This window comes from Charadrius vociferus, unplaced genomic scaffold, assembly GCF_000708025.1.
Source record: "Charadrius vociferus isolate BGI_N301 unplaced genomic scaffold, ASM70802v2 scaffold738, whole genome shotgun sequence".
NCBI classification, from domain to species: domain Eukaryota; kingdom Metazoa; phylum Chordata; class Aves; order Charadriiformes; family Charadriidae; genus Charadrius; species Charadrius vociferus.
Genome location: NW_009649467.1, coordinates 812,601 through 840,129, shown reverse-complemented (window position 1 = coordinate 840,129; position 27,529 = coordinate 812,601). Strand labels below are relative to the sequence as shown.

The window sequence follows — 27,529 nt, the reverse complement described above, 5'->3', positions numbered from 1 at the left end:
CGGGATTGTTCTTGGTGGCAGTGCTTGGACAAGGACTGTGGTCCCACCTATGACCACTGTGGTATGTGGGGAGTTGGGGAGGACATAGCTGGTTGTCTCTGAATGGGGCCCAAAATGAGCAAGAGCTTGAAAAAAGAGTGTCGACAGGGAGTAGGTTTATCCAGTCCCGCTGTGCGTAGGGCAGGGCAATCCGAGGCAGGCCATGAAATATATGGGGTAATTTTTCCATATTCTGGCTAAAAGAATTGCACCTTCGGGGCAACCCCAAAACCCCACAGTGGTGTCTTTAACGTTAGCAACAGCTCTGGCTTTTTTTGGGGGGGTGGTGGCTGTGGGGCTGCAGGGGTGAGATGGGCCCTCTAGGCCCGACAGCCATGAGGCAGGTGCCGCCATTGCAAGGCCCGGCCTAGCAGCCATGAGCAGGAGGCCTGTAGTCAGCTGCCCTCCTCAGGCCATCCCAGCCATTTGGGGACCGGCCTGGTGGCCTTAGGGACGTGGCTGCTGCAGGGGTGACAGCCCCTTTGTGTCCCCTTTGCACCATGATGGCGGTATTTAGAGCCCCGGTGCCATTTTGTGAAGGGCTGAGGTGAGTGCACCATGGCCTTCTCGCAGGGCCTTTTCCCAGCGCCTCGCCTAGGTTGTGGGGATGCTGAACACCACGCGTTTTCATGGCCACGGCCACACTGCTGCCACAGAAGGCCTGTGGCGGGAGTGTGCTCTCCCCTGCCCCCCAGCAGCCGCCTCTCCCCCTGCTGTTCTGCTTTCCCCTCCATGGCAGCCTGGGAAGAGCCAGTGAGTGCACTGGCATCGCTCTGCTCTTGTTACAGTAGGGTTTCTTCCCCCCTGCCTTCCTTTTTTCTTTTTTTTTTTTTTTTTTTCCTGTGTACACATCATGTGCGTGTGTGCGAAGGTTGTATTCTCGAAAACAAGTTTATTCATTGATGATGTAATAGTGATTGTACTTTTCTTTTGGTTAATAAATTGTCTGCTCAGCTTACTTTGTATGCCAGCCAAAATTAGTCATACCAGTTCTTGGAAAGGATATGAAGAAACTAGTAATTGAAATCATAATCATTTGATCATGAGAGCTATTTGGAAAATAATATTTTAACCAAAAACACGTCTGATCTCCTAGTCAGGTTTTTATTAAAACTGCTGCTAAATAGATTTCTCTAGTGTTGAATATTAGAAATTGTGTAGTAGCTGGTGATGGTATTCAACATCCTAAAATTAGAGGACTTCACCCAGAAACTGCTGAGACTGTCTGCAGGCAGGCTGATATTTATATTTTATATTTTTTTCCATCCTGACATTTAATAATCATCGTGTAATAGCTATAAAATGCATAGCAACTACAGCTTTTTTATTTCGAGTGGATGGTGTAATGAAATTGGGTGAAACCATCCATTGAAATTGTACTTTGTAGTACCCAGTGCTTGTTTACAAAGTATTGACGTTTGTCATAAACAGAGATTTAAAACATCACCGTTATTGTTTGTTGTTCGGTGGAAGCTCTTATGCTGTGCAGTGATAAAGGAAAAGATTTTATTACAAGCTTGCTTAGCATATAAGCATGCCGTTTGTTTCTGACCAAATATTTGTTATTGCACTAAACGTAATGAAGGTGCCTGCTTATAAAACAATTTTGTATTATATAAGGCAGAGTGGAATATCAGATCTGCTTTTTTTACTGGAGATACTTCAGGTTTTGTATTGTGTGTAACTTATCACAATAAAGCTTTTTTTTTTCCTATTGAGCAGTATTTTATTTCCTGAGGAATGTGTTCAGTGGGAAAAAAAAACACACAGAGAGAATCAATCGTGCTTTTCTCTTTGTTTAATAACTCAAAGAATTTCTCTTCCCTTCACAAATACTTGTGTTTATTTGAGAGAAAAATTGGATTCTGGTTTATTTATTTCAAGAACCTGTAATCTTATTTAGTGCTAGAAATGTGCGGTGTGCAAGGTGTGGTGTGCAGCCAGCTCTCATTACAACATAAATTATTTCTGCTGTTTTAACTAAAAAATCTGGAGTGTATCTTGCTGGATATGTGTGTATGTTTGTTTGTTTATTTTTTGAGGCTTTCTTGAGCCCTTGCTCAGTGGAGTCAGCTATAAAACATTCTGCTTATTCATCATGACTGAGAGGAGTTGATTGTTTCCTGGAAGAATAAAATTCAGCAATTAGAGCTGTTTAATTTGAGTATATGTTCTGGAGGCTAAACTAAGTTTAAGTGCTTTTCTTAGAATGTATGTTTAAGAAGGGAAAAAAATTACAGTTCTGATCTTGAAAAAGGTTTTAAGAAACATGAGAATGTGCAAGTTTCTTTTGGTGGGAAGCACATAACATTTATGTAGTATTTCTTTTGGGATTACATCACAGTTTTATTTAATTTTTAGGACAAAAGTTAAATTCAATATTTGTGTATAAGCCAAGGGAAAATGTACCATAAACACAGGAATTTTCTGGTGAGTCAGAGTTCCAAGAATCTGAGATTTACTTAGTCCATTTATTTCAGGACCAGCTATAACCATTAGTCATCCAGCCATGAATTTTTACATTTGCAGCTAATTGCACCTAAAAAACAAACTTTCCCTCAAGGCTTTGGGTTATACAGAATGTGATTTGGCAACCTGCATTTCAAATGCCTTTTAGGATCATTGCCCTGGTCCTAGAAATTATCGTTACATCCTGTGTATTTGTTTCAAGTAAACAACTAATATTTCCACTTAGGCGGAAGGAGGAATAGAGGAAGTACTAGCTTTTCTGTATTACAGAAAAATTAATCTGCCAAGAGCAAGATAGGCTTTTCCAATAGTCGGGGGGGAGGGGGGGGGAGGGCAGTGTTGTGGGTTTATCAGTCACCGTGGAGCCCCTGTGTGACGTGTTGAATTCTCATTTGACTGCTTCTTGCAGGATGAAGTTATTGCTGTTTCAGAGAAAGTTACTGTGAAGCTTGAGGACTTGGCAAAATGGGCACAGTCCGATTTCTCCAAGTGGAAGTGTGGTTTCCGGGCTGAGCCGGTCAAGCCGATGGATGTGGGGAAGAATGGGCAGAAAGAAGCCTTGACGAGATACAGACAATCCACACTCAACAGCGGCTTGAACTTCAAAGACATCCTGAAGGAAAAGGCTGACCTTGGTGAGTATCCCTTACTTTCTCACGTGGGGAGGGGCCCGTGGGTGAGCGTCTTTCGAAGGCGGATGAGCCCGATCCTGCCAAGCCATCGCCAATTCCCAAGGTATGTCTGTGTGCTTCAGGCAGAGGTGTGGTGATGAGATACCTGAGCGGGATGGGGGGTGGTGGTGGTGGTGAGCTCATCGCAGGCTCCTTCGAGATTAGCGTGGGGTAACTCTGTGATACCTGTCTGCTCTGCAGACATGTCCCTGAGCACTAGGCTCAAACCCTGAAGATGCAGACACAAGTCATTGTCAAGGACTTTCCCTGGGGCTCTGCAGGCCTGGGGTTCAGGTCAGAGCTGTGTGTTGTGGGCAGAGGAGCCTGACGCATCTTCCAAGGCCTCTTCCTATGGGCAGAGGAGAGCAAAGGCCTTTCACTTCCCTCGTTTCATCTTCTGGAAGCACAGTATTGTCACCTGCTTCTGGTGCTTGTCCTGTCTCTGTACAATCAGCTTTGTGTCTCGTTTGGTAGGGAGATGTCCCTTCCATAGCCTTCTGTAGTGTTTCCTTGTGAGCTCTTTTTTACTGTACAGCATAGGCTCTGCGAGCGCGCCACTCTTCTCTGCAGGTAGACCTGGGCTTTCTTTCCCTGTCAGTTTTTAGAGAGGGAAATGGTAGGTCTGCTACTTTGGGTGGTTGCAGATGTGCTTGCAGCTCTGGGGCTGCTTTGGTGCACAGACACTCACACCTCTAAAATCCGCGGTGGGGGCCCAAGGTCCAAGGTGTGTTCCATAGGTAAATGTGCCTTTTTGTGGTATTAGGACCTTGGATGTGTAATAGCTGTCAGAGACGGTGCTTTGAAGTATATTACAGGGACATTTCTCTGTTGTACCAAGCTTTTAACAAATGTTCCAAGTTTGAAGAGCATCAAATTTAGTCCATAATGGGTGGCAAGGTAAGAAATTAAAAGCTAAGTCTGATGCATGTGGGGAAATGCTTTTGTACCTACGTGAACAGGAGATGCAGGGCCAAGTTTGGTTTTATAATGGCACAACTGTGTTGGCATCGAAGCCAAGTTACAGTAAGCTGAAGACATGTCTTGGAGGATTTATCTTCCGCATCTCATTTTTCTGATCTTACCAAATGATGAAGTGATTTTGTCAATCTCGCATTTCACCATTAGATATGTAGGTAGGGAGACTGAAGTAAAATTCGAAGTTGATCTTATTTTTCATTATGTCTCCAGGAAAAAAATAACCCATGCAATTCTTTCTATTTTCCTTTGCTTTTCTGTGTGGTTTCTTTTGGTCCATAATTATATGCAGTAATTTTCTTTGCTATTGCCCTGGCATCTTCTTTACTTGCTACATTTATTTGCATTTGTTTGTTGTGTCAAAAGAATCTTAATGTTTTTCAGACAGAACTTTTGTGTGTTAATGTTTTCTTGTTTTTGTTTTTAACAACCAAAAAAACCCTTGTGGTAAGTTATGAAATTGCTATTATCTACCCTAGGAGCCAAAGAAAATTATTGTTAAGCCTAAAGCCTATAGTTGCATGTTAAGCCTTTGAAAGTAGGAGTTATACTGAAAACGCTTATGGAATGCAAACTATATGGTATAATTTTGATAACCCACATTCTGATGTTGCTCATTTTTGGTTGGTGGCTGTGGCTTTATTGTTGGGTCTTTTTTTTTTTTTTTTTCAGTAGAAGAGGGTATTTTGACTAATGTTTGATTATGATTGCCTTTTTCTTCATCATGACTGGTTGGCAGGAGTGAAACCAAAAGTTCAAGACCTGTAGCTGATTAGGCACATTGATAACAAACAACTGATCCAGCCCATGAAAGGCAATCAAAGAAATTTCTTAAATCTAGTACTAGATGATTTTTTACTACTTGAAAGACCAAAGAATTTAAGCATATTTTTTGTCCCAGAGCTGAGAAAAATTCAGAAGAATGGTGATCTTCATTGCTTGTGAAGCAGCCCCTATTTGGTTGTGTCCTGTAGGCAACCCACGAGGTCTGGTGGTTGGCTTAACTATGGGATGGAGGTTTAAAGCCCACCAGGTGAAGAAGATTTACTTCTCTCATTCTGAGTGGTCCGTCAAGGTTGACCTTGTGCTCTGGGAATTGCCATTTCCCCAGCTGTAGGCAAAGGCAGTAGCATGATGTTCAGTGTCGAAGGCATAGAGATTTGAGCTGCCCGTGTTGTATCTTCTCTGCTGTCAAAATGGCAGGTTTACTGCCTGTTACAACGTGTGCCCACAGACCTTTTCCAATACTCAGCATCTTGCCAACAAAGCAATGCTCAGCCGCAGTGATCAAAGATTTACTAGCAATAACTGCCGCAGTAGGTCTCCAGCACAATGGGATGGGGTTGTTTTTCTCTTAAAACAGGATTGTAAACTGTGAGGGAGCTCAGTGCGCTGTCATGCAAAGGTCCCTCAGGTGAGAGCATCATCAGCACAGCTATATTAGCAAGGTTAATCAGCCCAAACGGAGAGATGATCTGCACGTCCACCACTTCCCACCACCGCAACACTGTTCTCTTCCTAATCAGGTACCCACTGCTGAGTGAAACATGGGGATGTTTCACGAAGGGCTTCCCCACAGGGCAGAGTGGTGTGGCTGTGTTGAGGCAGACCGCTTTGTACAGAACTTGTGTCTGAAGGGAACAAATCCCTTCTTGTGCTAGTCTGGCGGGCCATGTATGAGTCTGCTAGTGACACCCACGTTTAACCTTGGCTGTAGACGAGGAAGTTGCTGAACCAGGTGTTGAAAAGGTCTAGATAAACAAGGTGATCTCCTGTACCCCTTTTTTCCTATGAAATGGCATGTTTCCATTACAGAAAAATCCCATAAAAGTGGGTAGATTCTGAAGTTTTTCCTACTAGATGTTTTTCGAAACGAGCTGTAGAAGGTAATAGGAAATTATATCCCTACCAAAGAGCTCAAAAAAACTTTACAGAAGAAACAAAACCAGTTTTCATACACTATCCAGGAGTGGTAAAGGGTGAAATAACCTGGATGAAATGAAAACATGGCTGATACAGAACCACAGAAGTGGCACTGCGCAAACACACTTAATTGAACACATTGCTGTTGGGAGCAGGGCAGCTTTAAATGATAACGGGACAAAGTGAGGCCTCGTGTGAGCAGTGGATGCCCTGTACCATACACCCTGTGGCACTCAGTCAAAACTACGGCGACACCTGATTAATCCACAACCTAGAGAAATTATGCACCTGTAATTAAAAGTTGACCCTAATTCAGATTTGGTAGTTCTGTCTCCTTTTTTGTTCTCTCTTTTTTTCTCTTCTCTTTTTCATTCTCTTTTTCATCTCTTTTTTTTCTCTTGTCTCTTTTTCCCCTGTTTTTTTTCTTTTCTCTTTTTTCTCTTTGCCTTTCTTTTCTGCAGAAACTGTTATTTTGTGGGTTTTTTGTTGTTTTTTTTTTTTTTCTGTAAAATGCCATTGTTTTTATCACTAGTGAATTATGCAGAACTTTTCCTTAGGACTGTATTAAATAAAAGATCTAGCAATGGCATTTTTTTTGTGTGAGCTTCAAGATTTCAGCCTGAAAAATGATTTTTAAGAATTATTTCTTTCTGCCTGTTCAGGTATTTATGTTATACATTTCATCCCTTTCTGCAAATACGTCAATATTGAATGCTAGCAGTTTATGTCTTAAGACTATTTATAGCTTTCTGAATATTTCTTTCAAATGTTGAGAAAAATAAAGAATAACAACAATGCAGCATATAAAAATAGAGTTGCTCAGGAATGTATTATTCATAATGAACATGAGAACCTGTTTTTCCAGAAGAATTGGTCTGATTAAATCATTCACTACTAAGGCCGCTAGTTATTTATTTTTGTCTTTAGAATTATTTAGGGGATTTTTCTTTGTAATAAATGGACTTGTATACCCATATTTGGTAAACCAGTGGGAAGTCACCAAATGAGGAATTATTTCATTTTACAAAATTTTTAGCAACTAAGCAATGTAAACACTATCGGTTAAATATGGCAAAGTTGCATATTTGTATTCCTTGGGCTATAGTTTGAAAAAAAAAAAAAAATTCAAATTATTTTATATAACACTGCTTCTTACAGACTTCCTTTAAGTGAAGTATGAAAGCTGCAGTGTAAGCTTTATTGGCCTATAAATATGTCATTATAGTTGGACTACATTTATATGCTTTGGATTGTTGTTTAAGCCAAGAAAATATGTCTCTACAGGTTGACTTTTTATTGAAACCCTTTGAGGCATACAACAGAATGTATTTTAGGCCAAGGTTATTAAAACAGCATTTTCATTTTTGCAGCAGACTCATTGTCAATTATGCTGCCACAAACTGTCTGTGGATAGGCAGTTATGAATGGTTTCATCTCTAAATGTGTCTTTAGAAAAAGAAATAAAAGATAGAGGAGTCAGAGCTGAAATTGAGAGAAGAGACTGAGGGGAAAATGACTGAATTTAGTGCTCGCCGGCTCTGTTGGTTTGGGTTAGGCTGGGCTGCGGCACTGCCTGGGTTTAGCTGAGGAACAAATGGCCCCTGTGCTTGCGCTGGTCCAGGGGGGTGGGAGCCACCGCTGCCCCAGCCTGGCAAGCTGCATCCCTCTGGCTCACGAGTCTGTCACGACGGAGCTCTGGGTTTGGTCCCCAAACTGTCATTGCCTCTCTTTTTATCAGCCTTGTATGAGTCTTTATCATACCAAAATGGTGGTTGAGGTTGCCACGCTCTGGGCACTCTGTTCCTGCTCTGGCAGCATTAGTAATGGGGATGAGCAAGCTCTGGTGCTTACGGAAGGGTTTTTTGCTGCAGTTATTGCTTGTTTGAGTCCAGGAAAGGGGAACCCAAAGAAAATTCAGTGATCAGTCCTGTCATTCATTCAGTCTTTCATTCCCCACAGTCTTGCGTTTGGGGGTGTAGAATCTGGATCTTTGTTCTTTGTGAAATCCAGGAAAATGAGGTGCTACTTCCAGCTGAGTTTTATGTTTTAGCAGTCACTTTTTTCTAGTCCATAGGTGTATTTTTCAGCAGTTGTTCCCTACTTCGCTCTTTTGAACCCTCCAGCAGAGCTTGCCGGGCAGGGCTTGGATGCTGCAGGACTGGGTCACCCGCTCATTTCCTTCTCTGCTTTACCAGTCTCATAATTTGCCTAGCTTCATCCGGGAGATCCCAGCTCCTCATCGGATCTTGTGTTGCTGTATAAATTGGCCGACCCATGGCAGATAGCAGTGAGTTTGGAAAGGGAAGCAGAGCGCGGATGGCCTTATCTTGCAGGAAGGTGCTGACCCCTTGGTGCCCAGGAAGGCACGCACTGGGCTGTTGTGTGGCCCTTCTGATTTCACTTACCAATGGCCTTGCAACAGGCATGACTTCTCCAGATGAAGATTATCAAGTCGTAATGTAGCCAAACTGTAATATTATCGAAACTGATAATCTGCAGCTGTAGTGTGCTCAGACACTTGCGGTGACTTCTGAACTGATGCCGACTCTACTTTTTCATTGTTCGTCGTGTGCTGCTGAGTTCAGGCTCGCCTGGCTTAACTTGATGCAATAATTTTCTGACCAGCTAATTGTTAGCTATTCTGAGTACAGCTACTTCAGATATTTTGTGCCTAAGTCATGCCTTTAACTCTCTTCCCCTCCCCTTCTTCTCTCTCTGCACTCTTTGCCTCTTCCTTGTGCCTCCCTGTCCCCATTGCCTTAGCTGAATGCCATTTTGGTCTTGCTAAAGCTCCTGTAAGTGTCCCATTATCCCATTTTCCCCTCTTTGCCCTTGTCCACCGTATGTGGGTTTTTTTGTCTCATGGGTCAGGGTGACCTCTCTAACTCATTTTAACCAGCCCAATTGATACAGCTCTTTTGCCGTAGATGAGGCTATTACATGACTTGTCTGTTGTACTCCACGGAGCCAGAATGGAGGAGGATGGCTCCCCTGGGGAAGAAGGACCGTGGCCTGTGTTTGTGCAGCTCCTAGCACGTGCCGGCACTGCTGCAGCAGCAGGAGAGCACTGGCAGGCTGTGGAGCAACGCTGTTAGGATTGCTGTTCAGAGGGAAGCGGGAAGGCTTCCTTTGGTTGTACATCATCTTTTGGTTTAGTTCCTGCTTACCTTTAACATGTTTGGGATAGGAGATAACCTGAGGTGCTGAGCAGACAGCACTGGCGTTGTGTGAAGAGGGCAAGATAAATGTTTATTTTTATTATTTGTCAGCCAGTTGGTTTAAGATAACTAATATTTGTTGGCTTTAGTTGCTGAATGCCTTTTAAGTGCTGAAAGATGCTGCTGCTGTTAGGTGTGGTGTACCCCCAATAATCCTGTGATAATGACATATTTTTTCCTGGAGGTGACACTATCTCCAGTAGCATTTTGGGGCTCCCCGGCCTCACTTGCCCCTGTCTCTTGAGCCACTGCTGCTCTCCTCTGCACCTTCCCCAGCCTCCCTGGGAGGAGGCTGGCGGGGTCCTCGGGAGGTTGTCTGTAGCCACCTGGTCCTTCCCGAGGCCACGTGTTTGCCCGAGCAATGCTGGGATGATTTAAGTGCTGTTAATTCCTTCCTTTCTCTGGGGATAGCCTGCTTCATTACAATGGAATCGTACGGGGGTGAAAAAACATTTTACTATACAGCACTGGCTACGGAAGCCTTTAATTTGCCACTGGATTGTGTTGAGCCTTGTCTATTTGTGGCTCTTGAAAGGAGTTTTAACACCACACATCTCAAACTTCAAGCGTGCCTTATCAAAGAGATGAAATTTGGATTTCTTCTCAAACTTTGACCTTCCTTTGAGGTCTTATAAAAGGGGGGTGGTAGCGTTGCCCCTGGGAATTGAGGAGGTGGGTATTTTGTTCTTTGAAATATGGAAGATCTGCCAAGAAATGTAAACAAAATCCCACGTAACTTCTCTCTAGGTAGCCCCTAAATCACAGTGCCTATTCCCCACCCCCAACGGTTCCTGCAGCAGGAGCAAGCTAACATGATTATCAGAATTGTGCTGATAGCAGTTGTCACTGTGTCAGCGTTTTCAATTATGTATTGGTATGACAGGGCACTTTGTCGTTGGTGTAGAGCACAGCCATTTGCAATTCCAGTTCTAGTCTGTTCAGAAGCATCAGGGAAGGAATCGCTGCTGCAAAACAGGAGAGGAGGAAGAGTTAAATTTTACTGCCTTGTGAAGCTAGAGGGAACTACTCCACGTTCCTCTAAAGCTGAAGTTGCAGCAGTTTGCACCATCAATAAGAGTTTTGTTGCAGCCTCTGGTTGGAACAGGAGTAGCCTACATAATTACAAAATAAGTAGATAAAAAATAAGAACCATTCACAGACAGCGTCAAAGCAGCCAGTGTGGGACAGTGTCCCTTTAAAAATGTTTGACAGCTTTTTTTATTTTTGTCTGTTTTTAGCACCGAGATTGACCTTGCCAGGCTGTGTAATAACCCACATGTGTCTGCTCTCCAGGATTTTTTCCCTTCTAGTCACTCTTGGATCTTGCATTTAATTCTTACTGACCATGAGGTTTTGTTCCAGTAACTGGAAACGTGTGCCTCCTGCTGCAGCGCTGCTGTGCTCTGAATCTGACTTTATCTCACTGTCTGCCTTTTTTTTTTTTTTTTTTTAATTTTTTTTAACTTTTGGGTTTAGAGGGTGCTGTTTTCCTCCCCAGCCTTCCCTCTAGTTTCCGTCCCTGCCCGTATTGTTTCTGGGTCCCAGGGGGACCCAGTTTGGGACGTCTATTGTTTTGTGTCCCTGCGCTTCCCTTGCCCAGCACCGTGGAGGGAGGTGATCAGCGGTCTCCTCTGTGTGCCATGGCCGCTGCTTAGAGCTGTTGGTCCCTCATACATCAATGACTCCTTTTTCCTGCATTGTAGCCTTCCCACGCAGCCAGCCAAAAATTGGCTGAGTACCGAGATCTGTAAACTGAGCACCTATATAGCGTTGTGGTATAGTTGGGTGGGCCTCGAGGACGTCCTCTTTTTTCCTGCCTGGCTGCTTTCCTGTGCTGTAATTCTGCGTTGCTGGAGCCCAGGACTTGGAGTCCTGCGGTCATCTTTGACTCCAAGTGCTCCGTTAATCAAGTCTAAGCTGTCTTCGTACCAGCTAATGAATCATTCTGGCTCGCGACCTGTGCTGCTGTGCCGAGATGCTCAGGCTCTTCTGCGGGTGCTGTTGACACCATGGCCAGATCTGGGTGTCAGTTCCCTTCTGGGGCAGGGAGGGGAAAAACCAGACCCAGCTTATTCAGCATCTCCCTTCCACGTTGCTTTTCTGAGTTGCCTCTTCGTTAGTCCCGTGCCCAGAAAGTCACAGTGTGCCTTCTGTTTACAGGTGCACTGCGGCATGCCTGGCCTGTCATTGTCTGTCTTCCTAAATATCTTAGTCCGGTTCTGACTGCTGTGTTGCAGAAAGGCTAGTGCTTGCTCTCTGAGATACAATATTCATCTTCTTATAGATGGCCTGTCTCGTGCCATGGGGTTTTGTCAGAGAAAGCATCCTTTGTGCATCTGAAACTGATGGAAGAGACTTGCTTTTTCTCCCCCTTCTCTTCTCACAAAATCATTTGCTAGCACAGAGGCACACAGGAGCAAAAGCTGGGCTGCCCCCGCCAAGCTGTGTGGGGCTGAATACCAACTAATGGCCATGTTAGCGTTTGTGGGGACCTCAGCAACAGGAGGTGGTGGGCCCTTAGCTTGCCGAGGTGGAGCTTTGCGTGGGCAGGCAAGGGAAGGTGGGAGATGGGCTGGCTAGGAAGAAAAGGAAGGTGTTGGACAAGAGTGTGGGAAGGGGCTTGGCTCCAGTGGCTGAGTGAGGCAGTAGCAAACCTGCCTTCCAAACATGGGATCTCCCGAAGCGTTGCGAGCACCCAGAGGGGCTGTGTCGATGCAGAGGAGAAGGCTGTGGTTCTGGCATCCTTGCTCTTGTTAAACCAAGTTTTAAGGCTCTCAGTATCAATACTCTGACTGCTTAATCTCTTTTTGTTAATTTGGTTCATGCTTCTCTTTGCTGGCTTGGTGATCCTTGCATGATGAGGGTGTTTGAGAAAGGAGGGGTTAAATGTAGTATATGCGTAAATTGGAGTGCAGTTTGTGGGAGCTGGTGACAGAGAAAGCATATATTTAAAAAATGTAACAGCATCAGTTGTAACTTACCAAGTAGGTTTTGTATTGGAGAGCATTGTGGCATAACCTTTATTTACTTTATTTAGTAAAATCTGTACCATGTAAAATAAGTTCCTCCTTCATTTTACTGATAATAATAATAAGCTTGTAAAAATGAATCCTCAGCACTGTAAACCTTCAGCTTGGGTCTCTCTTACTCTGTTACATTGTGAAGGACAAATACTTAACACTATAAAGAAGCTTTTGTTAGTGATAGGTAATGTTGTATTATTTTAGCAGGAGTATATTTTAGCAGCTTGTGAAAAATCAAGGTGAATTTTCACATCTGCGTGTCTGCTGCATAATTGATATATGTAGAAGCTGAAATTCAAAATAAGCTTCTAGAAGAGCATACATTTGATTTTCCTAAACATTTAAATATATGTATCACACCCTCATTTTAAGATGCCAGTTAATGACTTTATGAGCGTGTTGGCAGCCAGAGCATTACATGTGGTTTGAGAAATGTGTCTGGATATGCTTGGTAAGCAGTATTGTTCTGACAGTGTACTAAAGGCCATCTTCAATTTGACTGTGCTCTACTTTGTTATGCTGTGAAAGAAAAAGATAATTCAGCAGAGCATTGTGCTGTCGGCTGGAGACGCCACACTTCAGAATACAAATATTACTAAGGATAAATGAATCATTAAAAGAACAGTAGCATAAAATATCTGATGAATGAACTCCAGGAGTCTCTGCTGGAATAAATTTAGCATTCACGGACAGTACCATAATATGTGAAATAATAGTATCAGTTCTACATTCAGATGCCAAAAACATTTATGGACTCAGAATAATTGTGAATTACAAGGCTATAAATACATAGAGGGGATTTGGTGATATCATAATAAACCATGAGAAAGACGCTAGGCTGGTTTCTAATGTTACCAGAACCTTGAGATATATTTACAACCTTGTTCACCCTCCCGTAGTTTTAGGGGGCAATTCTCCTCTCACAACACATTCGTCATTCCCATTAGTGCCAAGGGGAGTTATGCATGTGTGTCACGAGTGGAATAGATCCCCACATGTTGTACAATTCAAGGATCCTTTAACAAATCGAAAAATTAATTTAAGAAAAAAGTGGGAAACATTCCCTCTCGTCCTCCTCCAAGTTCCCTCATGTCCTGTTCTGCTCCTGTGAATGAGGCTAGTGAATGGAAAATAGGTAAAGGATGGTAAGGTAGCTGCTGTGTTCCTGCACGTTTCATCCACAGCTGCATCATTTTTTTTTCACTTTTTATTACTAAGAAACAAAACAACCCAAAGCCCAGATGTTCTGGTCCCAGGTTTCTTTAAAGTGCTGGCTAATGCATTTTAAAAGCTTGTTGTGAATACCCAGGGAAGGCTGGGATTGTCAGCCTGTCCACCAAAAGGAGGCTTCGCTGTTGTGATATGAGATCCGTGCCTGATAAGAAGAGTTAATTAGGAACTGGGGCCGAACCTGACGTGATATTCAAGAGCATGTTCAGCTTTCAGCATGTCCCATGTCACCTGTTTGTAATTAAGCCTGGTGTCCCCTGCCTTCCTGAATTGGGGCAGTGAGAGAGTCTCCGCAGGTACTTAGTGTCGGTTCACACATCTCAATATTAGATGGGCTACAGGGCTCTACAGGACCCCTTCCCCTCCTAGCGTCTTCCCCCAGCCAGCTGTACGGTGTTACTGGCCTCATCCTTCTTCTAAGTCATCAGCAAAATATGCATGTTCAGCGCGGTGCAGAGCAAGTCTGCTCGGTAATTCCACATTCCTTAGTGTTGCAGGAGGTCTCTCCACTGGCCAAGCTGCAGTCTTTCTGCCCATCCTTCTCGCAGATTTACGCTCCTGGCTGTACATCCAGCCCTTCCAGGGCATTTGTGGTATCCGCAGTGGGAAGGGTCTATGGCTTGGTTGACATCCCTCCGTGCGGTTCCTGTTTTACTTTTTGTGTCTTGGTAAACTCAGCCCCTGACATCAGCAGATGAATCATGTCCTTGAGATACATCCTGGACCTTCCATTTTTGCCAGGTGATGAAGCAAAGAGAAGATAATTACAGGACCAAAAAAAAAAAACCCAAACCCAACAGTGGTCATCAGCAGGGGAGAAGCCTTGTCAGCCTCGTAGGTGACTTTAGGCTGTAGCATGTGTCAGAGATACCCAGCTAGTCACTGAGCCGGGATTTGCTTCGATCACCCCCAGTTTATTTTGTTGCCTTTCTCTCTGGATTCATGCTATGGCAAGGTCATGGGATTATTGACTATTTGTTTTTAGTTAATTACTCCTGACTTTAACTTGATATTCTCAGCAATAGCTGTGTGAGCTCTCCTGGCAAACACGGTAGACAGTGTGTAATGCAGTCTTAATGCATGTTTTTTTCTCTTTAATTATTTTAAAACCACAGTCTCCACTTTTGTTTCACACTAAGTATTTCCAGATTAAAAGCTTTGTGGGATGAAAATTAAATGATAAGGTACTATAAAAATCTATTTCAAGAATCTTGAATGTTTCAGCTCCATCTTTATTTTTAGTTTTCTTACTCCCTGAATGACCCTTACTTGTGACAGTGTATGTCACTATACACTTCTAGTTTTGTTGCACCGAGAAAATAGCTGAAAAAGTCCTTTTACATTTGTGGTTTTAATCCTCTGTTCAGATACATAAAAATGTGGCCCCATAAGTTCTGTGGTACAGTAAAAAAAAAAAAAAAATAAACCCAACCCAAATAATTTTGGCAGTTCAAATGCAGAAACTAAAAATAATTTAATCTGCAGTGTGAACATAGTTTCATATTTATACTAGCATCTGGCCTCAGGAATTGAATACTCCATTCTTTAAATAGCTTCGCTCTGGCTCTTGAATGCTTTGTGACTAGAACATTACCCTACAGTCATACACCTTGTTTACATATTTCTGTTAAAAGGCAAAAGAACTTACAGTACTTCAAAACATTGGTACAAGCTCCCTCCTCCCCTTTTGCCTTGGAAAAGAGAAGTTAAAAAGAAGAAAAAATGAAAAAGTGATCTGAAAGTGAGTTTTAAATTTAGTTATCTCAGTTTGCTGCTGGGTACATATTTTACTGTCATTTGTGTAAAAAACTGGAAGAAAAATTTTCCAAAGAAAATGTGGGCCATTCCAGATGCTCAACAGTAGTCAAACACAAATTTATGTACACTTTGTATGTTTGCTTTTAATCTGGCAAATGCCTTTGTCTTTAAAAACACTCTGCCTAGCGGCAGTGGATCTTTTTTGTTACCCATATGGTAGAAATAAGGAGTAGGTCCCTGCAAAGGAAAAATATCAGAATAATGTAATAAAAAGGTAAACACTGGAAACGGGTGGCTAATGATTAGCTTCTTGCAGTCTTTAGGGACAAAGTATCTTTTTATAGTTTTATGATCTTTGCCCAGCCCGACTTCAGGAGAAATTGCATTTTCAGAATTATATATTTGAAACTTCATCTAAGCTTCACAAATTTAGTAGATCCCTATTTAGTGTCTGTTGGTGAATGTAAGTCCAGCCTAATGTTCTTACTGCTATTTTTTCATTCACATGTCTTGAGGTCAACCTAGAAGCAGAAGAGAAAATATCCCATTTTTAAACCTTAATCCAGAATCCATTTGTATGAGTCACTAAAACAAAATCATAGTGGTTTGGCTAAAAAAGGCTTCATGTCCAAAGGGAGCGTTCCTTAAAATGCTGGCGCGTTTTCCACAGTGTTTCTTGAATGTGTTTTATGTTGTCTTTGTGCTATTGTAAAACATCAAAGATTAGATCCCGTAGTTTTGTGTGTGGGAGGCTCCTGGTATGTCAGTGGACCGGTCAGCTTGAACGGGGGCAGGAGCCTTGCTGCCTTGAGAGGTGTTCAGCCCTGTCAGCTGCCTGCTGTGCTTCTCCCTTACGGGAGCCTTCCAGCTCAGGTAGGGAGAGCTTGAAGAAGGAGCATTTCTTTTCCTTGTGGTAGTTATTCAGTGTTGTACCGTGGGCTTAGACTTGCTGCTGTGGTGCTCGGGAGCAAACCTTGCAGCAGCGTGAGTGGCAGGAAAATTTGGTCCTGGGTGCCTTTGTGAAAAACTTTGAGAGACAGCAAGTCGTTGTGTTTTTCCTCCCCAGATATTATATCTCTCAACAGGAAAAGAACCTCCAGGATAATCATCCACTCGAGCTTTGGGTGGTCAGTGCCATTTTCTGTAGGCGTTAGACTAGGCTGGGACGCATGAGAAGGTCAGTTCCAAGGCCGTACTTCGCCACCACCTCCAACTTTGATCTTCCCGTGGTGGAGCAAGAGAGAGGTGCTGCAATGCTGGAATGGGAGCAGGGATGAGGATTGTTGAAGATGGCAATAAGGGCTGCTTCTCTGCCTTGCCACTGGGATTTTTTGGTATGTGTGGTTTGGGTGTTCTTGTTCGCCTTCCCTGCAGGAAAGGTTGCTGCTCAGCTTTTCCTCTATTTTTTTTCAACCTGGGCCTTCCGACTTGCATGTAGTGAATGTGAACAGCCCAGGATTTAGCTTTTGGTGATTTCAGATACCATGTGATTCCAAGGCACAAAACCTGTGATTTATTGGGTAAAGCCTATTTAATATCTTAAAAGCATAGAGTAGGAGATCAGATGTGAGCATAGCAGCCTTAAAATATATTTCCTGAAAACATACTTAAGAACGTTTAGGTCTATATGAAATATACAGGAAATGAGGCCAATTTTGTCCCTGCTATTTTGACGGCAGGGTGCGCAGGAGAGATGGAGAGAGTGTGGACAGGAATTCATGTGTTTGATAACAAGAGCCCAGCATATTTGCACAAATGGAATAGGAGCTTGTTTCACTTTTGGCAGCCAAAACTCTATTGGTAGTTTCTCTGCCTCATTGAGAGACTTTTAACTGATCAGACGTACTTGCAAATCCATATAAGTTAATCTGAAAAGTCATTCCCTCATCTTTGGCCAGTCATGTAAGGTGTTTACACAAAGCAGTACCTCTTTGCCACATCTGTTGGTTTGGGGAAGCAAAGGGAAGTGATTCTTAAGGGACAAAGATGAAGAAAGGATGCTATACTGTATTAGACACTTTTTCCCTAGTTACCTTGTAGACAAAGTCAATATAATAGTAAGAAAAAGTTTACATGCTTTTTACTGGGAGAATACTTGTTGAGTGTTGCTTCTAAAACAAGAGACCCTCATGAACAGTGCAGCAGAACAGCAGTTGCCAGAAGGACCTGTAGTGATTTCTGATCACACTAATGATTGACCATTGTCTGCTGCACAAATGAAATTTTCTTTTTTTCTGAAGAGCATCGGACTACTTAATGTATGGCTGGTTTTCTTAAATAAGCACTTCACTTTCTACTTTTTAGGACAACAATGCAATTAAAATTCTTATTTGAAGAGGAAGATTGTGAGAACAGTGCTTGGAAATTTTATTGTCCAGGCTCTGAAAACATTTTGAGTGCATTTGTCTAAAAGTGTCATTCATACCTCACTGGGCGTATGGCAAATTTCTTACTTAAAATCATGTAGCATTTCTTAGGCAGCATGTATTTTTAGTTGGACGTGTAACTAAGGTTTTGCAAATGTTTGGTTGAGCGAGTCAAAACTTGGAAAATACTCTGTGGTTCAGTTTTCTCTTGTTTTTACAGTGTTTTTGTCAGTTGTGCTTCTTATGGTCATAGTATCTCCAGCTGGAGCACAAGCTCTCAGGAAACAGAAGTCCTTGGGCCCAGTCCCACAGCGTACTGGGGGTCACAGGTGGCGTAAGGAATGCTCTGAGCTCAATCTGACCAACAGGGCACGTCATGTGCATCACTAAAGGATATCAAGATGTGACAGAATGGGATGGCGTTCATAGAAAAAATGGGACTGCAGTTTCCATTTTCTTGCTCCTTTTCCTTCAGAGCATGTCTGCGTGGATTGCGTGTAGGACTGGAATTTTGTGTGTGCCTCATTGAGATCTTTGCCCCAAATATCCATAAGAATTTCCCACCATCTCCATTTCCCAGTCAGTTCACCAGCTAGATTGCTGAAACCAAAATAGGACACGAGCCTCCTTGGAGGAGTAGCTACCGCAACAGCTTGCTTTGTCCTGTGCATTCCCTTTCACCAGATGAAGTGACACCAGTTCCATGCCAGTGACTGCTGACTCTAAAGCCAAGAAGCCCTCTCGTGTGTGACAGCCTGAACACAGAGGCCAGATTTATACCAGAGTGAATCCTCAGTTTCCTTTGATGCCGTAGCTGTTTTGATATCTCTACCTAAAACACAGAGACATCACAGTTTCAGCAACAGAGCTGTAGTAAATCCCTGCCATTGCTTCCCTCACTTGCAAACTTTTAGGGATAACGGGTACCTTATGGGTACTGTCCTCACAGGTGTTGACAGCTCCCTCCGTGGTCAGCAAATGCAGGTGTTGAACACAAGAACCTAAACAAGAAACAAGAATTACTCATCTAAATGGAAGCAGTTTTTGACATTGGCAATGCAGGATGGCCAGGTCTGCTGAGGATAACAAAGATGTCGTGTTCTTGGAGCAGGCTCTCCTTTTGTTCCCTTTTTTTTTTTTAACAGGTTCCTTTGCAGCTCTTTCTCTTATGCTACCTTGTCTATCACTTTGGCCAGAGCCAAGAGCTTCGTGTACCTATATCTGAACTCATCTGTACAGCTTTTTGTGAAGACGTTGTGGTGCTAAAACGTCACCCAAAATCTGTCTTCAGGATGGCTTCAGGCTTTCCTTTTTAAGCAATTGGTTTACTTATACAGCTGGCATCAGAAGAAATATGATTGCACACAGTAGACGTGATTTTCCTTTCCAGGATCAAAATTTTGAGGTGACGGTCACTGCTAGGCACTCTGAAGCTCAGGTTGTCCTGCCACAGTGTCTCAAAATGAGCGTCCTGTTGTGTCATTACATGTCACTGGCTAAGCGTTGTGTAATTCCCGTTGTGCTTGGAGACCTGCTACAGCAGAGCTCGGGTGATGTACTCTTCCAGTATCAGGAATCCACAGAGCAGCAAAGAGCAGCAGCTTCTCCAGTATCGTTCCTGGACTTGGCTGCGAGGTTGGGAGTGTGGGAGAGCGTTTTTTTCAATCACTGTTCAACTGACAGAGATAAAGCTGCTTCGTCCTGTCAAGTGGAAAGGTGTGGCTTGGCAGTCACAGTGGGGACCCCGCTGTGGCATACATTGGCTTGAGTGAGAAAAGATTGGTTCTTTGCCCTTCCCGTACTATTTGTGACCGTTCCAGATTTTACTCTCTGGATACCATCCCTCCTTGTTTTTCAAAGCCCTCTAATACCACAGGCTTAAATTTGCAGGGGGACTGCAGCGTCCACAGGCTTGTGCCGGTGCAGGAGGAGGCAGCCCGTGGGCCAGGAACAAAATGCTTTGCATCTCTCAGAAGTTCCCATCTCACTTATATTGGGCATAAATGCTCCCTGCAATTTGTTGAATTGCTTATCATGAACACGATGGTTACTGTGCAATAAGTAACTATTCTTTTGCATATTCTGTTCTTCCTGGGCATTGTAGGAATTCGTGCATCGGTTATGTACTGACAAGAATGACTAGACTGGAGTGAAATGTTATGGGTCATTAAACACATGACCAACCCCACCTTCATTTTGTTGAGCGTACCTATAAATCTGATCAGTTTTCTTCTTTACAGCTAGTTGACCTGGGGATCAGGCTGTTGGCTTAGACAAGTTAGATTGCTTTAAGCACCTGTGAACTAGTTTTGTAGTGGTACCAGCCTATTTCGTTTCCAGAAAGTGGAAGTTTGAAGTAGGTCCCGAATCTGGTTTCTCACATGCGAGATCATTTTGCTACCCGTGACCTAGAAACCAACAATGAATGTATAAATTACAGACAAGAAGAAAATTCTGAATTGACTGTAAGGTGAATGGAAGTTGAATAATTCCCTGAACTTCAGCTGGGAAAAGAAGAAAAGATCATTGAATTCTAAAACGGACTTCAATATAGACAAAGAAAATGTTATTTTAGTATAGATTAAACTTATGACTAAGATATAGACAGATTATTGTGTCTGTTTCAGATGTAATTTCATGCCTGAGAATTTACATTGAAGGCAAACTGGTCTGGATCACATTAGCAAGGGCCCTGTTTTGCTGTCAGTTTAATTAAATGGAAACTGCTGGCAAGGAGAGCTGAGTAGGTTTATAGAAGCAATACTATTTTGTATGTTGGAACAGGAAACTGTTGGGTCTTCCAGTTTGAAAGGGACACAAAAATGAAACCTGTGATTCATTCTTGTTTACAAACTCCCAGCTAGTATACGATGACCTTAGTGATAAATTAACTGCAATTACACGTTATATGTAGTGGGCTTTACAATAGCTGCAGACTTCGTAGTTATGAAAACCATGACCTTTGACAGGGAGGTTAGAACATGAAGTTTTTCCAAACAGCGCCTAGATCTTCAAAAGTATTCACGTTTCCTTCCCCGTTTCATGTGAGTAGATTGACAAGATGTGCAGTGGGTGTTCTGTTTGCTCGCCGCAAGATTGTTGTCAGGCATAAACCCCCCAAAACAAAAAAGCCCGCCCTTCGGGAACATTGATTTATCTGTTAACTGTGCCTGGCATGCTGCCTGTTGGCTTTGATTTCAGAGAGAAACATATTTGGTTACTTTAATAGGCAAAAGCACTGAACCTGACTTGTAGGGGAAAAAATTGTTTTCTTTCCCTTTTTCAGTTCTGTTTATCGTATCCTGACGTTCTGTATCATAATTGTGCAACAGTTCCAAGTTGGAGTAAAGAAAAATAGAACTGGATCTCAGACTCCCATCAGCCTCATTATTCGAGAGCCAGCTTTTCTGGGTGACTCAGTGGGACTGAAAATGAATGTTTATCCCAGTTAATAGCCACCCTGTGACACCAACTCTGATGGTATCAAATGCTTTTTTGTTCTCAAGAGTTGTTCACATCACCTATTTATATCTCCTCTTTTTATTTACATTTGGTTTTATCCTCTAGAAATTTTTGCTGAGCTTGAGTTGACTTGCCTCTTCCACCCTAAATCTGTTTGTTCCCCCTTTTTTGCTTATTTAGATATATTGAAAGAGAAGGGGGTTTCTTTCTCATATTCTTTGACCAGAAAAATTCATATTTTCAGCTACTTCTTCAATTTATGATGTCACAGTTTGTGAGATTAAAAGTTGTGAATTTGAGAAAGTAAGGTTTTTGATCATGTTACGGTAATTGTCTCCTTTATTGTGTTATGTATATACATATAGTTATCTATGATGAAACTGCGAGGGTATATGTATCTGTGCCTCTGTGTTTATACACAACTGTATGTGTTGCTCAGCTCTGATACCCATAAAGCACTTGGCCAAAAGAGTATCTTTATGAAAGACTTACATTCTTCACATAAGTATCAGAGGTAATAAAATATTTTGAGACCTACAAAGATCAGAAGAAAAAGCAGGAAGAAAAAGAGATTTTTTTAAAGAAGCTGTAATAGCAGCAAGACAATCAGAACAAGAAGGTTCTTGGAGATCTCTGTCCCTGTGAATGCAGTGGTTTTTTTCAGTGAAGCTGTAGGAGGAATCCATGTTTTAATATTAACTTCAGCCATGCTGTAGCCCGGTGCCTCCAGTGAGCGTGGAGCTCTGCATGGCTGGAAGGTAGGTGGAGATGAGGTTTGGAGAGCTGTTGCGTAACGGTAGGTGAGGGAAGAAACGCCTCGGCCACTGTCAGTGCTTTTGCCTCTTACAGTAACATGAAACAGTCCGTACCAAAGCACTCCGTGGCGTTTTCATACGCTGGGGGGAGGCACTGGAGGGCACATGTGCTCACCTCTGCTCGGTCCGCTGCCTCAGCTGGGTGATGGTCTCCTGAGGGCCAGCTCCCAATGCAAGTTGCTTAGAAATAATTAAAAAAAACCCAACAGGCAGCAAACTCTTCCCAAATCAAGGGGCTGTCCATCAAAGCAGACCGCTGGCTCTCGCTTATAGGTCCTGGAGGTAGAAAAGGAGCAAGAAGGGGTCAGTTACTTTTGATCCTGACTGTGGTGAGGTAAGAAGTGCAGAGAGGTCAGGGAGGAGTTAGTAAATTATTTGGTGTGGATAAGTAGGAAAATATTTCACAAGCTGGGATAAAAAATGCTCAGCTGACTGCTTCCACAGCAAGGAGGGACTTCAGCTATCTCCCTCCAGGGTTTCCAGCACGACCGACTGCACCAGCAGCGATGGCCGATACTCAGCCCCGAATCCGTGGCCCACCACGCGTTTGGCTGGCTGCAGGAGGCTCGGGTCGCTTTGTCGCTTCCAGTCCCGGCTCCCCATTACCGTGGTCTCAATGGCTGCAGTGCAACCACATCTGTCGTACTACGGAGTAGCAGGATCCCTCAGTGCGGCTGTGCTGGTTGTGTTGGAAAGCTGTAGGAAGCAAAATCTTTCTGGAGGAGGTGCCTTTCAAGGCAACTTAGAAAGGAGAAAGATTTTCCCAGTTGTAGTGATGGTGAGACTCAAAAGCTTACAGTAAAAACTTTCAGTCTCTAGAAAGTAAAATGAGATTCTTTACCAGCTAGTTTATTTTAATTTTTCTTTTCCTGTTCTGCTTCGTGACAGAACTTCAAATAAGTATGTTGATTTATGATTAAAGGTATTTTAAAGCTGTAGTATGCTGTAACAAAGCAATGCCAGCTTATTGTTTCTGGCCCTATCCAATTATACAATTGAGTTTAGGCATGTAATAATGTTATAACAGAAATATCCATCATGATGGATTGAATTTCATGAAGTATGATGCAAGAATATTTATAGCTCCATTCTTAAAGCCACTTTTAGGTCAGAATATGCCTCCTTGGTATGGCCTTTCAATACAGGAAAAAATCTGTAACTTTTCTCGGTCCAACCCTAAACCTTCCACAACCCCGTGCCTACACAGGGAAGGGGGTGTGTGTAGGTTGATGGTAAGCAGAATATGATAGAATAGAGTAATTATTTCCGCTAGAAAATGAGGATCCAGCATTATTTGTACAGTAACACAAAGTCATTATTTGGCTATGCTACTGTAATGAAACAATAAAGATCATACTTAATTTAAGTATCATCTCCCAAGAGACTTCTTGCTCTCCTTCTACCATTTTGGCTATTAAAACAAATTTAAATTGCTGGTCTAGTTTCCCACTGCTTTTCAGAGAGCAGAGTGGGCAAAGCCTCCCCCTCCTCCCAGCTCTGCTTAAATGTAGACCTTTGGCATTCCAGAAATCTGACCTTGTTTGTAGGGAATGGCTCATTTTTCTATAATGTAATATGAAGCACTCTTGTGTTTTGATTCCATGAACTAGAGAGTTTAATGTTCCAGCTTGCCATGATAAGGATATGATCTGGTTGAGATAGAAACACTAAAGGAAATTAGCTATTGTACTATTCTTTAACATATTGTTTGCCTCGCGGTTTCTTTTCGAATCATTTGGAATAATCTTGGAGTACCTTTTAAAAAGGACTTGGGTTTTTTTTTATATTTTTTTTTGTTGTTGGCCTGGTTAAAAAGTGGAGCTTTAAGATATTTCTCCTAAAATAAATGTGAGGCCGCCTCATTTATAGTCAGCATGCCTTGATTACTTGCAGACATGCTGGAAATTTACATGCGCTTTTCTCCATTATAAAACACTGATCTGTTCAGATCATTAGCTCCCTCATGACTAGCGTTTGGCAGCAAGCCAAGGCAGGCTAAATCTGTAGCTGTAAATCGTGAGTTGAAATAGCAGAAAGTGGATTTGTAACTTAAAAAGTGTAAACAGTTTGGAAAATGAAGTAATTTTAGAGTATGATTGATTGCCTTAAGATTGCACTTTAAATTAGCCTAGGGTCTCCGATGCAGATCTAGGCACTAACTGCTCATTACATATTTTCACTTTTCTTTGGAACAATAGCATTGTTGGTAGGCTTCTAAACAATATATGCTTCTCCTAGAGTGACCTTTGAGGAAATGAATAGTTTTATTGTGTGTCCATTACTTTGCCTGAAACAACATTTTCGAGTTATTAATTTACTGTGGTCTATAAATAAAGGGATCAAAATGCAAAGCAGCTGCATTATGCTGCATATAGTTCATCAAACTTGTGTTTAAACATCACCATTTGAGATTGATAATGCGCTGCATAAATAATTTTTGCCCTCTGAAAAATAAGTGATGTTCTGCATAGCCTATAGTTGCTGGAGATTGGTCCTTGAATTCCGTAGAAGCAAAAATTAAGATTATTTTTAGCACAAACAACTAGTGAACATTCTGGGGGACCGGCACACTGTGTTCACTTTTTCAAGGACCCAGGTTTACTGAATTGTGCAGTTTCAAGGACCCAGGTTCACTGAATTGTGTAGTTGAGAGTCAGAAATGCGCTGTCACGGGTGTCTGGAGTAAGAAATGTGGGACTTGTACGGTCAGTACTGTTACTCACTCGTCTCCGCCTGGATTCTGTGTGTGTTGGTGCTCTCAGCACCCCTCTGGAAGAGGAGTGATCCGTGCAGCAGGTCCTCCGTCCTGGCCGGTGCTGGGCTGTTAGCGCAGAGGTAACGTCACTGGTCTGCCCATAGGAACAGTGGGCACGTGCCGGCATAGCCATTCCCCTGGCAGAAAGGAGAGAAAGGTAGTCCCACTCCCTTGCACAGGTGAGATTAGGCTCTGGAGCCTGTGAGCGGCGGTAGTCAGCCCAGGTTTCTGAGGGGCAGGCATTGCTGAGGAACGAGCACTGGGCTGCAGCCGCCTGGTGCTGGTGATCCTGGGCAGCCATGGCCTGAGAGGAGGAGTTGGGAGGCACTGGGACACGATGTGGTCACGGGGAGTCTGTGATATGGGGGGCTGCAGGCTGAAAGGGAAGGTGTCACCAAGGGGCATGGTCAGGAGTGTGGAACGTGTGTATTAGATTTGGAGCCTTAAAAGTTCAGGGCATAACTTCCCCAGGTCGCTCTGTGTTGCTCGAGAGGGGTAGCAGTGGGAGATACAGCACGCTGTTGGTTCGAGGAAGCATGTGCCATTTAGTATCTGGTGTCTTGCAAGTTCTGGCTGTTCTTGAACAGTGGCTGAAACCATTTGCTGCTCTTTCCCAGAGAGATATAAAATCCATCGTTTACATTTTCCTGCCTACCAGGGCAGCGAGGTATCTAAAGTCACAAAGGTCTCTAGCATGGATCAACACCTCAGTGTAACTTTGTAGGTGTGGGCATGTAACTCACCTGTATGTACTAAGCGTATATATTCTTTGCGTCCAGGACTGCTGCCCGCTGCCCTCGCACATTTTCGACACTCGTGGCCATGCTAGAAATTAGGAGTCTAAAGCTATTTAACTGATGTTAGCAGTGGTTACAACTCACAATAAATAGCTGTGAATGCCTGAAGAGAATATATAACAAAAACTCTTGCAATGTTTTTCATCTCTCTCCTTGTCCTAGATTTGGTATCTAGCATTCAGTAGATACAAGGCCCTGTTTTGTCATTCTTCTGGAAGCTCCTTTCCCAGAGCGTATTTTTTCCCAGTGTTATCACCCTGCCTTGATCTTCTTTCCTCTCTCCCTTCACGTTTGAAATGAAGATTTTGCACTTGTGAAAGAGGTATGGCTGAGAGGTCTGAACACAGGTCTGGGAGCCAGGACCTGCTGTGAGCTGAGCTCAGTGACTCATTCGGTGGCCTTAAGCAAGTCAGAACATCTCCAACGAGGTTATTTCATATGTAAAACAGGAGAAATAATACTTATCTATCTACCTGCCTCATAGGAATGCCCCGAGGACTAATTAGCGTCCATTAAGTGCTTTGAAATAGACAGTGCTATCTATTATTAGAGCACGCTCCAGACTAGTAGATAGTAGGTTAGGAATGTTTTCTGCTTGGGAGCCTTCCTCTGTGCTGGGTGCCGGACTGAAGCCCATCGGGACGGGAGCAGAAGCCGCTTGGTGTTTTCTGGAAGACTGACAACTCTCTGCCGAGCCCTTCCTGGGCAGATTCACTGGAGACTGACGCTCTCGCTGAAAACTTGGAAAGAGAGTCTGCCTAGAGAAAAGAGTGGGAGGATACTTGCTTGTTCTCCTCAGCTCTTAGGCATAACTTGTCCTGAAATCCTTTCTCACCCTGCCTCCACCTGAGGCCTTTTCAGATAATTCAGGTAGCACAGCTTCTCCTCTTCTCCAGGAATTGTTTCCTGGTCCTGCAGAAGAGGAAGAGAAATCCTGTATTCGTTCTAAGGGTTCCCAGGAGCATGGGGCTGGGCTGGTAGGTTCCCATCGAAGGGAGCCCTTTCTTATTCAAAGGCCATTCCTCTTTCTTGAAGAGCAAATGCTTATATTCTTTCCCCTTTGTCAGGTAACAGGCTCCTCTGCAAAGTCCTTAGAAGGCAAAATCTAATTTTGGGGATAGGGTAGTAGGCTCTGCAGGTATGTGTCTGCTGAAGTCTGGGAGCCTTCTCATCATTGTAACAAGGAGGGTTGTCATCTGACTGGCAGCTACTTTTGTTCTCCGGTGCATCTTCTCTCACCATATACTTTTGTACCTCTCTTACAGATGCCATAATAATGTAGTTCAAAGGACCCAGCCCTGTTCTCACTGAAGCCCACAAGCCTGGTCTTTCTACCAGTGAGACTAGGACTCAGTCCAAATTGACTGGAGAGAAGCTTTATTTCTCTCCATTTGCTCCTCACACGTCTCTCAGGCCATGAGTAATGTGCAACAAGACGGGAAAGCCTGTGTGAAATTTTCCAAGGGAATTTTCTACGTTTTAATAACGTTAATGAAATTGCTTAACACTTCATCAGATTTTTCAGCGTGTGTTGCTGGGATTTTGATGCCCTGCCCAAACAGGGCACTCTGACTTTTCTTCACAACCAGAAGATGCCTCCCTTAGAAATAGAACTGAGAGCTCGTATGAGCATTTGGTCCAACGATTGAACCTTAGCCATGTAGAAACCTTTTTGGCACAGTTATTGGTAGATACCATGTTGAGGAGGCTCTCTGCGCCTCCTCTTGTGCCTGCAGGAAGGGGAAGGGATCAGGAGCAACTGGCTCACAAGCTCTCACACGCCTGCGACTAATTCCCTTTCCACAGAAATGAGGCTCTGCCACAGAAAGACTTAATGATATGACTTTGGTCAGGCAGGAAGGCTCTGGTATTGCTGAACTTCAGCATAGTCGGTTTGTTCATCTTGTCCTGCATATCACAGGTTTTTGGTCCTCATATCCTAGATGGGGGGGTACGTTAGCTCCCTTTTCCTTTACACCTTCTTCTAAATACTCTTCAGCTTGAGTCTGCTTTGATGTGATGCAGAAT

At 43.1% G+C, this 27,529-nt stretch overlaps 1 protein-coding gene across 1 annotated transcript in view; it reads left to right on the top strand.

Moving 5' to 3' along the window:
* The first annotated feature begins 2,921 nt into the window (after positions 1-2,921).
* ARID5B (AT rich interactive domain 5B (MRF1-like)) overlaps positions 2,922-27,529 on the top strand; it is a 107,459-nt gene continuing 82,851 nt past the window's right edge. Inside the window, exon 1 of the mRNA XM_009889803.1 lies at positions 2,922-3,143. Coding sequence (XP_009888105.1) covers positions 3,035-3,143 — 109 coding nt within the window. The 5' untranslated portion in view covers positions 2,922-3,034. The remainder of the gene's footprint in view (positions 3,144-27,529) is intronic.